The 14,688-nt window shown below is 48.1% G+C and overlaps 1 protein-coding gene across 1 annotated transcript in view; it reads left to right on the top strand.

Moving 5' to 3' along the window:
- The window catches only part of Rptor (regulatory associated protein of MTOR complex 1), a 294,241-nt gene that overhangs the window by 54,958 nt on the left and 224,595 nt on the right, over window positions 1-14,688 (top strand). The window contains 1 exon segment of the mRNA XM_038328288.2: window positions 6,787-6,889. Coding sequence (XP_038184216.1) covers window positions 6,787-6,889 — 103 coding nt within the window.

The raw sequence follows: 14,688 nt of genomic DNA, 5'->3' as shown, positions 1-14,688 counted from the left end.
GGAGTGGGTGGTTCTGTCCTCGGACAAGTGGGTGAACAGTGTTTTGTGACACCAGTGTTGACCTCAGGCTGGCTTTTGGTGTCTCTTTACACCCTCAGCTGCTGATGCAGGAGCTTCACTCAGTGCAGACCCAGACCACACAGGTCAGGAGCGTCAGTCCTCTAGAGGTCAGGCGTGGTAGCCTGTGACGTTCCATTCACGCTTGGCGGAGCAGCTGGTCACCCATGCCTTCACACAGTAGATGGCTTTGCCAGTCAGCTAAGAAGGAAAACCTCAGGAAAGCCCTTGAAATACTGTCTGCATTCTTTGAACGGTAGCAGACATCAGCATGCTCCAGATGGCACGGTGACGCTCCCCTGTGTACACAGTCTTTGGGGGCTAGTCTGCGGGTGAGATCTCAGTGGAGAGTGCTCTTAAATACATGCTGTCGTGAGATATGGTGTAGGGTTCCAGATTTCTGAAATTTGAGAAATTCTGAGTTTCAGAACATAGCCGGCGCCAGGAGACTGTAAAGGAAACCAAGTTTAATAACCACAGCCTCCCGTTTTCCACACCTAGAATGAAAGTTTCCCTAACTTTTGACTGGGACCTATTCCCAGGGGTGACTTCCAGGATGGCCCAGAAGAGCCAGGTTGTGAGGCCTTTGGGATCCTGGCATGAGAGCTGGGCCTGCAGCGAGTGCACTGTGCTTCCTCTGACCTGTCTGGACAGCTGGGCTGCAGGTTACAGATTGGGAGGAACCACTGAAAATCTTACACAGTTCCTAACCTCCCATCCTCCCTCCCTCTTTTTGATATTTTTGAGACAGTGTCTCTCTGTATAGTCCTGGCTGCCTTGGAACCCACAGAAATCCTTCTGCCTTTACCTCCAGAGTCAGGGATGAAAGGTGTGTGCCACCACACCTGATGTATATACAGTTTCTTGAAACGATACTCTTTTTGTTTGTTTGTTTTTTTTTTTTTTTTTTTTTGAGGTACAGTCTCCTGTATTCTAGGCTGTTCTGGAATTCACTACATAGCCCAGGCTTGCCTTGAACTCATGGCTTTCTTCCTGCCTCAGCATCCCAAGTGCTGAGATTGAAGGTTTGAGCCAGCTGGCCTGGATTTCAAAGTAACATTCTTTTCAAATTCAAAATTAAGCTCTGGAGACATAACTGTGCCATCTTATGTTATATTCCATCCAGAAGAAGTATTTTAATATCCAAATGGCTATTTTATGCAATATTCTGCAGTTTTTGGCACATTAAATTTGATAGCCCTTAGAGGAAAACATTTCTGTAATTGTATTAAAAATCATTAATCTAGAATTTTTGGAATAAGGTTTCCATATACATCAAATAAAATACTGAAAAGACATTTTAGGTATAGTTGAACTTAAGAGTCTATACAGTCTGTGCCAACATGTTTAAAATTTGCAGAATGAGATACACTTGATTGGATTAATACTATTTAGTGGTAATCTGTTCAGATTTGGAATCAGTAGCTAGGCATTAGACTAAAATCCAATTTTCTAACTTATGTGTTAGTGTATTTGAGATTCTGTGTTATTTTTATAGAAAGCATACATCACGTGAACTAATACGCTGATCCTAGTGCCCAGGCCAAGTCCTGCTGCTGCTTAGTTCTCGGGCAGGAGAGGGGAGCTGCCACTAGAGTGTCGCAGCGAGTATAGGGTGCACTGCTGACAGTCGTGCTGGGCTGTGTCCCAGGACTCAAGGAACACTGTGTTTTCATGAGTGTTTTTGTCTGAGGGACCCAAATCATAAGACTGTGTGTGCGCACACACACACGCACATGCACACACGGAGTATCTTCTCTATTGCCCTCCATCCCTTTCTTTGAGATAGGGACTTCCCCAATATGGCTGTACTAGATGACCAGTGAACTTTAGAGCGTAGAGATCCTCCTGTCTGCCTTCCCCAGGCTGGAGTTACAGGCACGAGCTTCAAAACCTGCTTTATGCGAATGCTGGCTATCTGAACTTTGGCCTTCATGCATGCACAGTAAACGTTTTACTAACTGAGCCACTTGCCCAGCTCTGGAGGAACATTTCTCTTTTTGTAATTAACTCATAACATATTTACTGAGAACTATGATAAATAAGTCAGATTGAACGCTACATCAATGCGTTGGTTCCCTTCTCTGTTCTTGGTGTGGGAAAGAGCCAGGTGTATCTAACATGGGACTTGCTGCCATGGGAGTTGCGAGGGCCCACCCTTTTACTCCTCCCTTCCTGTGCCTTTTCAGGTGAGCGTAAATTACAGTTGAGATGCCTTGTTAGCATCACGTAATGAGCAGATGCCACTGCTGATGGCACGTGCAGAGCAATTCCAGACTCTGGCAAGTCACTGAGCCAGCACCAGCCGGGTAATCTCGTCACTTCCTCTTTGGGTGCACAGGGCTGCAGGGTGAGGTGTTGGGAGAGCAAACTGTTAGGGCAGTTGCAGCTGAGCTCGTCCCCACAGGAGCCACTCTTTGGGAGTGCCATAGATAAGGGTCCTTCCTTTGGACTTCATTGGGCGGCAGGAGGTTAGTTTAAGGACATAACAAGAAACCGGTGGGTAGAGTTCAGCCATGGGAATCGGTCTGTGGCAGTTCCCTTGGTCCTCTGGTAATGTGTTCTCAGTGGCTGCCAGAAGCTCAGGGCAACACAGAGCCCTTATCTAGACTGTGTTTTCTTCTTTGTAAATACCTGTTATGAGGTTATCTGTAAAGGAGAGGAGGTACAGAAAGTGTAACAACAGCACAGCAGAACAGCGAAGCAGTCCCGCCACTCATGAAGGCTCTGTGAATGTGGGCCTCTCCTTCACAGTTCTCCCCCTCCTTGTGAATGTATGAGTGTGCCATGCCACAGTGTAGAGGGTAGCACTTGACAGAAGTGATTCTCTTCCTTCTCCATGTGGGCACTGGGGATCAAACATAGGTCCTTGGACTTGACAGCAAGCACTTTTACCTATTGAGTTACCCCACCAGCCTCAGCCTCGTCTGGAAGGGAGGGACACTCTGGCTTCTCTTTGTCTTGTCTGATTGGCAGTTTGCTCTTCTGTGCTTGGGAACTGTCTGATAACACAGGCATCGTCAGCTGACTTAATGGAGGATCTGCACCTCTAATACAGATGGAGAGTTCCCGGTGGAGTGCAGTCGGAGTTTGTGGGCTGTTTGTTTCTCTTATTTCCCATGTACTGCTCTCTGACTGTAGATGGTTTCGAGTAAGGGACGCCTGGAGCAGGGAATCAGTCTTGTAACGTTAGGGAACCTAAACTGTAGGGATTGCTGCGTCTGTGGAGAAGGAGGGCTGTGATGACTGAGCAAAGCCATGACTTGGGAGCCTGGTACAAGGTCTGATTCTGTGCTTTACGGAAACCCTGTAGCTTCCGTTGTTACAGCAGCGGAGGAGGCTTAGAGCTGTCTCAGTATGATGGCAGAGATGTTTGCAGGGAGCTTCTCCTTTTAGATAGCCTGTCCTCAGGCTGAGTGTGCAGTAAAGTAATTGATCAGCTTTGTGGGGTTATGATGGTGGTCACTTACGTATTGGAAGCTAACTAGAAAATGCAGGTATTTTTACCCTTTGATTGATTTCACCTTTCCTCCTGACAGTGGGTAAAGAGCCTGTTTTCAGGTTTACAGTAAGATGATTCTGTGCTGCTCTATGGAAGATGCTCTTGGTGGTGGGCGTGCCGGGAGAGAGGAAGGCTGGAAACATTCTGTTCCCAAAGCCTTTAGCATCTGTGCTGAACAAAGGACACACGGCAGCCTCTAGAAGAGGACGACTGCTGTCCTTTGTGCTGCTCTCGGCGTGTTATTTCACAAGTCTTGCACAACCCAGTAAGACTTAATACAGAGAGAGACAGGAGGCACAGTCCGTGAGAGAGGATGAGGTCCAGGCAGTGTACTAGGGTGTGTGCACACTCACAGGAGAACCAGTAAGAAGCATGTGTAGTTACATTGTAGAAGGAGCGGTGGGCTGTGTTTCCACACGGCTCCTGCATGGCTAGCTTTACACCCGAAATAACAATACACAAACTGTATTCATTTAAACACTGCCTGGCCCATTAGTTCCAGCCTCTTATTTGCTAATTCTCACATCTGGATTAGCCCATTTTTTAATAATCTGTGTAGCACCACGAGGTGGTGGCTTACCGAGAGGATTCTAGCCTGCATCCTTCTCGGAGAGGAGAGCTATGGCATCTGCCTGAGGCGTCTGCCTGACTCTGCTTTCTTTCTCCCACAATTCTGTCTACTCCGCCTACCTAATTTTCTGTCTTATTAAAGGGCCAAGGCAGTTTCTTTATTAACCAAGGAAAGCAACACATAGACAGATGACCCTCCTCCATCATTACATGTTTAGCACACATGAGCAAATGGTTGGAAGCTGCTGTGCTGGGCAGTGGATCCGAGGAGGACAGGATGATCTGGATGGGATACTGGGCTTCCTGGATAGGAGACCGCAAAGTCTCCTTCCTTTTCTGTGTTGCTGACAGAGTCGACAGGAAACTTGGCCAGTGGGGAGACGCTGTGCCTGTCTGAGAGGGAGTATGTGAAAAGGCTGCTTCTTGTCACGTTTGGTTGAAATGTTAGTGCAGTTTTAATTGAAATCCCAGCGTGATTTAAACAGTGACCAAGAGGCTGGAGAGCTAGATTAGTGAATGGAAAGCACCTGCTGCTCTTTCAGAGGACTCGGGTTAACTCAGGTTAAACTACATAGCGGTTGACAACCACCTGCAACTCCAATTCTAAGGGCTCATGTACTACACACACATGTAGTACAGTACATACATGCAGGTAAAACAGCTATACATATAAAAATAAAAAATTTAAGTGACTAAGTGATTAGTTTGGAAAACAGGTTTTAATAGCTTAAGTAACATTTTTGAAGAAAACCTGGCCTTCGGTTATTATGTAAGGTGTGTTGGTTCATCTTTATGTCAACTTAAGTGGATTTAGAATTGCCATGGAAGGGCGCCCTGGGGTGTGTCTATGAAGATGTTTCCCAAAATGTTTAACTGAGGAGTGAAAACGCACCCTGAGTGTGGGTGCCACAATTCTTTGGGCTGGTTCCCCATACTGGAGAGAGCGGGGCGGGGAAGGAAGCAAGGCATCAGACATAGTTCATTACTCTCTGCTTTCTGACTGTGGATGCCACGTGACCAGCTGCTTCATGCTTCTGTTGCCAAGGTGGACTGTACCCTCAAATTGTGAGCAAGAATAAGCCTTCCCTTCTTTAAATTAACTTTGCCAGGCGTTTGTCATAGCAATAAGAAAATGCCTAACTCACAAGGTGAAGGTTAGGTGCGTGAGCACGGTCCCTGTGTAGTGGAATGCTGGCCAGTGGATCATTTACCTGCTGGCGGTCCTGACGCGTGAGGTCAGGGAGAAGATTGGATGGGACTGGGACAAGTGGCTGGTTGTTTTGAGGGGGAGAATCCTCACCTTGTCTCATTTGTCGGAATGCTATCCAGATGAGCTACAGGTAGGATGTGGGACAGAATCAAATGCTAGGCTAAAGCACGTGCCTACCCACTCAGTGCTCGGTCTGGGCCGTCTGCCCAGGAGGGAGATGCCGAACTTCCTTTAGATGCAGTGCAGCGAGGGGTGCTCAGGGAGTCCCCGAGATCCAAGGACAAAGTTAGAGAGTAGGCGAGGCTGGAGAAGGCGTGTCCCAGGCAGAGAGGACCAGGCTTTGAATACCCAGAGGTGGAGGATGTCAGGTAACAGAGGGTGTGGCTCTGCCCCGTGCCACCCGGGAAGCACAGCTTTGATGTGCAGCCTGCATCTAGGCAGGTTGGCCCATGTGTACATACACATACGTGCAGGGCATGACTGGAGCTCAGGGAGCATTGATGATGATTTGGAGTGAACACACTTGCATGCTGGCACTTCTAAGGATGGCAAGGAGAAGGGCCGGTGCTCTGTTTGAATGCACTCCCTCCTCTTTCCGCCTGCCCCGGCTTTATTTTTCCAAGATGGGGTCTCACTGTGCAGTCCAGGCTCAAATTCTTACTCTCCCACACTGGGATTGAAGGTGTGTGCCATACTGTGCTCGCTGCAGTATCTTCATCTCAGGTTCCTGAGGTGTTTCTAGCACCTGTGAGCAGTGATTGGCACACTGTGTGAGCTGGTGAAGCACATGGGCTAAGATTTGCTGGGTGGGTGGGGCAGCTTCTTAAAGTTGGAGCAGTGGGAAAGGAACAGGGGTGGGAGGAAGCATATCAGATGATGATGGTCTGCCAGAAAGCAGAAGGTACAAGGTGCTTGTATCCCAGCACCAGAGGCAGAATCAGGCGGATCTCTGTGAATTTGGAGGCCAGCATGGTCTACATAGTAAGTTCTAGGACAGCCAGGACTATGTAGAGAGAGCTTGTCTCAAAAACAGACATCGATTACCAATAGAGAAAAACATAGTAAAGGAATGTAATGTGGATAATGTGAAGCTAGCTAAAAATATCACCGGAATCTGAATGAACATGATAGTATGTGTAGCCTACACAGTGTTCAGCTGTACTAATAAGAGCTACGTCGTCCTGCCCTCCGCACAGTGGGCGCACAGGTAGGAATAGTGTACGGAGCTCTTCAAGATGTGTTGTCGTCTGATCAGTTGATTCTGTGTCTGGAGATTCATTATAAGGACGCACCGGTTTCAGCCCGTTGCCCAGTCCTCAGAGGTAGGCTAGCCTGGGGCATGGAAGCAGTCCAAGGGTGGCTGAGGGGGACGGTGCCAGCAGGAGGCACATGCTCTCTGGACGTCTCTGGAGTTTACATTGAGACAGTGTTTCTGTTGTGCTTCCAGATGAAGACGGTCAGTGTGGCCTTGGTCCTGTGCCTGAATGTGGGCGTGGATCCTCCAGACGTGGTGAAGACCACGCCTTGTGCACGGCTGGAATGCTGGATTGGTAAGTGTCAGCCCCTCCCATGGGCACCTACCATGCAAACTATTGGTTTAGATGCAATGACCTTTATTTTGTAGTAAAGTTTCAAGGAAACCTAATAAAATTGTATTTTAATTTATTTTAATTAATTAATTAAATTTATCATTTAATTTATTTTAATAAATATTTTATTTTATTAGGTTTCTATATTTTTCCTTTTAAAATTTGTTGGTGTACGGCTGTGTCTGTACATGGTATATAATGGTAGTATACACACTTCTGAAATATTGAATAGCTCATATTTGTATGTAAATATATTTATAGAAAAGGCAAATTGATCTGTGTTAAGCAAAGCATTATGCCATGTATGATAGATGATGGTAGCCATATTCATGCTTACAGTGTGCTAAGGATGGTTTACAGCAGTTCCCAGTTAATTGGCTCATTTAATCTCCATTTGAATCCCACGTTAAAACATTTTATTGCATTTACATGTGTGCACACGCGCATGTGCATGCAGCAGTGTAGATGTGGAGGTCAAAGTAAAATGTGGGAGTCAGTTCTCTTCTCTTACACCGTGGTCCTGGAAATGGAACCGGGTGTCAGGCTTGGTGGCAAGTGCCTTTGTCTACCTGTTGAGCCCATCCCGCTAGCCCCCTATCTGCTTTGTTTGTTTGTTTGTTTTGTAACAAAATACAAATGTTTAATTTTTCAAAACAACTACTAATGAAAATAAATTATAGACAACCTTCAACATTTGTACATTGTCTTCATATAACTACAACGGTGCTTTCAAAAGACATCTTGTAAAAGATATTTCACAGTACCATGTCGTAAAAATAGGACAACATTAATATATCTGAAATATTAGTCTGAAATATATCTCTCACAATGCTGGTATTTGAAGTTGAGGAAAATGAGATACAAAAGAAGAGTTTGCCCTGGGTTGTCCTGTGAGTACATGGCGGAGTTGGGAACCTACGTGAAGTATGACTGTTCATTTTCGTAAAACTGGATGATGGTGACACACTCATTTATTCCTAGCACAGGGCAGAGGCAGGTGGATCTCTGAGAGTTTGAGGCCATTCTGGTCTACAGAGTCAAGTTCTAGGGCTGAGCAGCAGTCACCACCACTCTCTTCAGGAGCTTTGTACACCTCAGCTGCAGATGTTTCCCTCCCAGCCTCTGTCAGCCCCATTCAGGGTTTCTTTTTTGAGACTGGTGGTGTTATGTAGTCCAGGCTAGCCTCTATGTAGTCCAGGCTAGCCCCAACCTCAGGATCCCCTGCCTCTGCCTCCCGAGTGCTGCTTCACAGCTGGGCTGATCTGTGCAGAAGGACACATGCTTTTTCTAAACCGGGAGCTTTGTATTTGGCTTTTACTGAGAGGTGGAGCTGGTCTGGGCTGTTGTGACTTCACAACATGGGATAAGAACAAAGAATGTTAATGACTTGTTTCAGTTGATGCTCAGAATCCATCATCCCATTGATGCCCTGGGTGGCGGGAAAGTCTCAAGTTGCAAGCAGAGCAGTGAACACTTTCCTTGGTTCAGTGAGTTGCTTGGGAACTCTTCAGGGTTAGGTCCACTGCAAGGAGTCTCTCCTGAGATGAGATCATGGCTTACCCCTTGCGGGGATTAGCTTGGGGACTGCAGTCAGGTGAGGCCCATCCTCTGCAGCACATCCTCTGGCTAGCTAGCACAGCCCTGACTGGGTCTCCCTTAGCAGCCCTGGCTCTGTTTTGACCCTGAGGTCTGGCCGGAGGATTGCAGAAGACAGCCGCTGTACTCCAGCTGCAGTGCTCTGCAGGCCATGCTAGGTGTGCAGCGTGGGCTTCAGTGGCTTCAGTTATCCCTGGCCATCATTTGCCATGTTTGACCCTGAACTGATACTTGCTTGTTAGCACGGGGGCAATTTTTGTGTGCTCTGTTCTCCAAAAGAGGTGCTTGGGGCACCGTCCATCCAGTGTGGCCACCAGTGCTTTAGGCTTCAGGCATGGCCAGGCAGCTGGGAGAGGATGGTTAGGTTACATAGGGTGGTGCTTCTGAAGTCTTCAGAGTAGGACTGACCTCCACAAGAAAGCTGGAAAGGCCTGTCTAGACTGGAGGGAGGGAGCAGAATTAGGACCCTGGGGGTGCGGAGAGGAAGGTAGGTGTAAGAACAGGGAAGGGTCCTGATCGTCAGGTTGGTTACAGTAGCCAAGAAGAACACAGGTCTGTCAAGAGGTTATAGAGGTTATAGGGCAGCTTGGCCAGTGAGGTAATGAGAGGTGGTAGAGGTGCTAGTCACAGTACCAGACTGTGGGGAAGCATCACTTAATGGCGCGGGGCGAGTTGCCATCCAGTGACTTTCAAATATGTGGCCTTGTAGAAGGCTACAAACTTGGGTTTTGTGTTTGATCTCAGTATTTTGTGCTGTCACTAGAAACCAACAAATTGTGTACTCATCAAGACCCTAGCTTCATTCATCCCAGCTTTACTCTGCCTGCGTAGCTGCTTTGAGCCTTGTTTCCTCTTGTTGAGAGGAGCTAATGGTACCATCTCTCTCACAGCTCGGAGGGATTTACCGGGACCCTGGGCTCAGCTCCAGACAGAGACTGGTGGCCTTTGGTGGGAGCTTATTTAACATGCCTCAACTCCAACCCCAGCATCCACAAGCTGTTTTAGTGTGTTTGTACTGCCATAACAAAATACAGGAGAGTAGGCAATTAGTAAACATGGAGGTTTATGGTTCACAATTCTGTAGAATTAAAACTCAGATCCAGGTGGTGGCAGATGGTGTGCCTGGTGCCTGGTGTCTGATTTCTGCCTCTGAGATGATGTCTTGGTTACTGTCCTCACTTGGTGGGACAGTGCAGAAGGGTCTAGCTCCCTGTTTGCAGCCCCCCCCCCCCCTTTTTTTTTTAACAAGGAAGGTCTCCATTTCTGGCCTTAGGTACTCTGCCCTTGTGATTTAATCCCTTCCTGCATGTTCTACCTCTTGACACTGTCAAGCTTGGGTCTACGTTCCAACGGAGGAATTTTTACATTATAGTATCAAGTGGGCCTCTTCCTGTGCAGTACCCCCTGCCTTTTTAGCACAACAGGGTACCAAGTGCCTCTTGTGCCCACCTGTGTGGCTGAAGGAGGGGCATAGCAAGTGTGCCCCATTAGCTGTTTTGAGCCTGCTGGCCTCTGGGATTGCTGTGCACTCAGGGATGATGTCTGGCAGACATCAGGTAGTAGAATGCATGATGTTCTCATTCTGCTAACAAATTAGACCTTCAGTATGTAGTTGTTGAAGCATAGCCCAGAGCTCTGCTGGAAGCTGGGAGTGTGGCTGTGGCCTTGTAGGAGGGGGGGCTGAGCTGCCTGAGTTGGGCCTCAGAGAGGAGGGCTCTGGATGGAGCCTGAATACTAGACCTGTGCTTGTTGTTTTTGTTTGTTTGCTTGTTTTTGGTTTTGGTTTGTTTGTTTGTACCACCTGATCACATGACGGAGTCAATCAGGTCTCTGAGGAGAAAGTAAAGACAGAGGCCTTTCTGTCACTTGTCCTCCGCAGATGGTAGGGCATGAGCTGCGAGTGCCAAAGAATAAAGGCTTCGTTGGCTGGTCCCCAGGAATAAAAAGCTCTTGGGGCTCTTGTTCTTCCTGCTCTTGTTGCCCCCCCCCCCCCACACACCCCCCTGTTCCTCTGCTTTAAAAATGCTGTTTGCCTTCTGGAAACGACTCCGGTCTCTTTTCAGAAAAGCAGGGAAAGGCCGTTTGCTTTTACAGCCGACATTAAATGCTATAGCAGTAATACTGAAAACAGTCCACTAAATGGTGTGCATCCTGTGGTTGTCTGACGGCAGGATGCAAAGCTGACTGCTGAACGGAAGCCAGTATGCTGGAACTGGAGTGTGTGCCTGCAAGTGGGGAGTAGTTGGGTGCTAGCAGAGGTTTGTCAGAGTCATGGTGCTTCTGTTGACCCCAAAGAATTATTTGGGAGCCCAGAGGCTGCAGATCAACTGAGACAGTGCATCTATCTCAGTGCATCTGTCTGTTCTTGGCCTGGCTCTGTGGATTGCAGAGCACATGCACAGAGCCTGCTACTAACTGGGCGGACCAAACTGGAACCCCAGATCACAGCCCATCGCTGTGAGTATGGTGAAGGTCAGGTGGGCATTGTTCACTGCAGGACCGTGACCTACTTTGGGAAGGCCGAGCTTGGAGCCTTCCCAATTGGGGTTAGCTGTGACCAGTGTGGGCTATGGCATAGCTCAAGAGGCTTTTGGAGACTGATGGTTTAGAACACTGTGTTCTTTGTCTTGTTGTGCTGGTGTCCTGAGGTAGTGTCCCTGGTCTCTTTTGAGGGAGGATAGCAGAGCCACTTGTAGTCTCCCCCCTCCCTCCTTTTCAGTGGACACAAACCGGGAGGCTGTATTTTCAGCCATGAATCCCAGCCAAGCCCCCAAGTAGGCTGTAAAGTATTTCTTCTGGTGTTGATCATAGCAGGATGTGGTTTGTTCTGTAGGCACATGGGCTGTGAGGCTTTTAGGGAGGACATGGCCAGCTGTGGGCGATAGTTTCTGCCATAGGATCCTATCCACTCCGGGGCTGAAAGGTCCTACCACTAGCCAGTCCCTGGGGTGGACCTGCCCAGCTCTGCACAGCCTAGTGACCAGGCTTCGCGCCAAAACTCAGAGAGGAGACAGACCCTGTACTGTGTTTGCCACTAATTATAAAATGGAGAGATGACATTATGATTAATAAGATACAATCTTCAAGAGCCATTCCTAATTTCAAAGTAGCCCTTTTGCTATTATGTATTTTCTCAATCAAAAATTAGTCATTCAAGGTTACACAACTAATTAATGGAGGAATCCTTGAAAGGCACTCTCTGATTTACACTCTATCCAGTAGGCAGTGCTCTACTAATAAGTCAATTAGCAAAGGCTCAAGTGTCTGCTAACTACAAGGCACAGAGAACTACAAAGGTTCTTTGAGCTGCGAGCTTTGTGTTACGTCTGCTTTTGTATTTCTGTTGTGGCACTGTCTCCATGCAGGAGGCTCAGCGTGTCCTACATACAGGAGTCTGCACCTAATCCAAGTGCACACTCAGGTTCAGACAGCTTTCCCCAAACTCACTGCACCCATGAAACCAGACCCAGAACATGGAACCAGAAGCCCAAGGGCAGCCATGTTACCAGCACCTAGCACAGCTCTTGGCAGCATGTGTTCTTATTTGATACTCACCTGAGGGAGGGTGGCTGGAGCCCAGCAGTCTACGGAGAGTCTTGCAGAGCCTTCCCAGGGTGCTGTGCTGTCAGGGATGACAGTGGTGGTCGGAGAATGTAGTTTTTTGGAAGGAAAGTCTGGCTGGGCTCCGCATCAAGGTTGTGTGTGTGTGTGTGTGTGTGTGTGTGTGTGTGTGTGTGAAGGGGATAGTAAGTAAAGGAGAAGGAGAACAGAGATCTGCTGTTGCCTGACCAGCAGTACTGTCGGTGTCATACAGCCACCCCGGCTGGGAGGTGCTTAGCCGCACTCCTCTCCATATCACGGTTAAGTGCTGTGAGATTCAGAGGGTTTATGGCAAGGGTCTAAAGGAAAACATTTACATCCAGAAGCTTTACAGTGATGCCAGCAGCTTTTCCATCCCTCCCTCTGGCTCCTCCCCTTTATCACTGTCTTCCCAAAATGAAGCCACACAGGCTTTGGGAGATAGGGTTTGCTAAGAGCAGATTACAGCTGTGAGCCTGCACCTGACACCGGCCTGGTACTTGGAGTTAGCCTCTGCGGGGAATGCCACTGATTCTTCCTGTTCTCCTCACTGTTGGCTCTCTCTTCTATTCATTGCCATAATTTTAGGAGGAAATAAAACTAATTGTAGGGATTTCTAGTAGATCAGAGGTGACACACTGTTGTGTGACAGCTTTTCCTGGAGAGATGCACGTGTGCATGCAAACACACACACACACACACACCCCACCCACACACCCACCCACACACATACCTCTATTCATCCCTGATAAGGCCCATGACAGACCAAAGTTAGATACCGCCAAAGTCCAGCTTGGTGAATCAGTGAGTTTTATTGGGGTCACTTACAGGAGCAGAAACAACTCAAAGACAGCAGCATCTCCAAAGCCCACTCCAGCATGGTGACAGCTCACAAAGCTGGGGACCTGGAGCTCACTGGGCAGCTCAGCAGGTTGGAGAGCGTCCTTCCCAGGTGGACCGGTTGGACTGAGCAGCCTCTTCCAAGCAGCCCTGCTGATCTCTATGTTTCAGGCTGCTTGGCTGGTCTTTGCTTCTAGGAAGCTGGGCTGTCTTGGCTTTCTTGTATGTGTAGTTTTGGCTTTTTTAGTTAGTTTGTTTTTTAGACAGGGCTTCTCTGTGTAACCCTGGCTGTCCTGGAAATCAGAGATCTGCCCGCATCTCTGCCTCTTGAGTGTGTACGAAAGGCACATACATGATCATGCTCGACTGTCTCAGCTTTCTTAACTGCCTGGCCCTGAGAGGGACTTTGAGCACCTTGCTCTCAGGGAAGGAAGGGCCTATTGAATCTGGTCAGTTTCAGGGCCTTAGAAGCTGTTTTGAGTTTTTACATTCTGTCTAAGGATATGCATTGTTTCAGTCTCAGAGAAACTGCTACACAGCACAGACTCACTTAGTTGGTCTCTCCCTGGGAATCAGCTGTGGAGGCCAGTAGGGAAAGAATGGGCAGTGGATAGGCTACCTGTGCTGCAGGCCCCTAATGCCTCTGCTCTATACTGTGGGGGCAGCTGGACTGAGAGGCGCCTGCAGCCTTAGTTGGGAAGAAGGTATGGGGTTGAAGTTCAAGAGAGGAGGCTAGCTAGCTTCAGTCCTTCCTCCTCCTGGTAGACCAGACCTTAGGAACTTGTGCCCCTCGACTTTCCTGCCCTCCCTGCACTGTGGCTTATCAGAACCACATGCACTGATAAGATGAGCCCTATCTTAGCCAGACAGACCTATCTTTCTGAAGAGGAAATGGCTTTTTTCTTACCCACAGGCTCCCACGTTCACTGTTGCTGCTCAGTTAGTGTGGGCAGATGTGTGATTTGCTCTGTTCACCACAGTGTGGCCTGATACTGGAAAGGTTTCTCCTTGTTAGTCTGCATAGGTGGCTTCTAACTGTAATCTGATTCAGGGCAGATGGTGGAGTTCCAGCCTAGCGTGTGCCAAGTCTTGGGTTTGCCCTGCAGCACCACGGGGACTGGGTGTGCTGAGCGACACAGTCTGTAATCCTAGCACTGGGGAAGTGGAGGCCAGACATTCAAGATGGCTGTGAGCTACCCAACAAGTTTTAGGACAGTGGAGGTCGAGACCCCATCGTATATCAGCGTTTCTGATTTGCAGGAATATAGTCGGCCTTGTGGTTTAGTCAGCAGTCGTGTATGGTTGGGATCCTCGAGATTGTTTTCCGATCCTGGGATTGTCTGTCCATGGAGCAAAGAGACATGAAGACTGATGTCGTGTCTTGTGGCGCTCTTCAAGGGACAGTAGCAAGAACAGCCCCTCACATGGTTTCACTTAGTGCCAGGGTCCTTTAGGAGTTTCCAGAAATGGGATGTCCAGGCTTGAGAAGTCCTCGGAAGATGTTGATATACTTGTGGGTAAAGTTGCCTTCCAGATAAAGAACCTGTCACCACGTTTTTTGATTAATCTTATTTAAAATAAAAAGTCTAAACTAAAGCGTGCACACAGAGAGTCAAATAGTACTAGAAGTCCTATTAGGAAAGGCTGCTCCTGTTGGTTCTGTTCTTGACTGTGCTGTTTCCCCACAATTGCAGGGCTCCCTGCTACTCTGCCTGGAGTTTAGGATGAGCTTTTCTTGGTTTTTC

Source organism: Arvicola amphibius, chromosome 4 (genome assembly GCF_903992535.2).
Source record: "Arvicola amphibius chromosome 4, mArvAmp1.2, whole genome shotgun sequence".
Lineage (NCBI taxonomy): Eukaryota > Metazoa > Chordata > Mammalia > Rodentia > Cricetidae > Arvicola > Arvicola amphibius.
The sequence above is the reverse complement of the archived record's forward strand: the minus strand, read 5'-3'. Positions and strand labels throughout refer to the sequence as shown.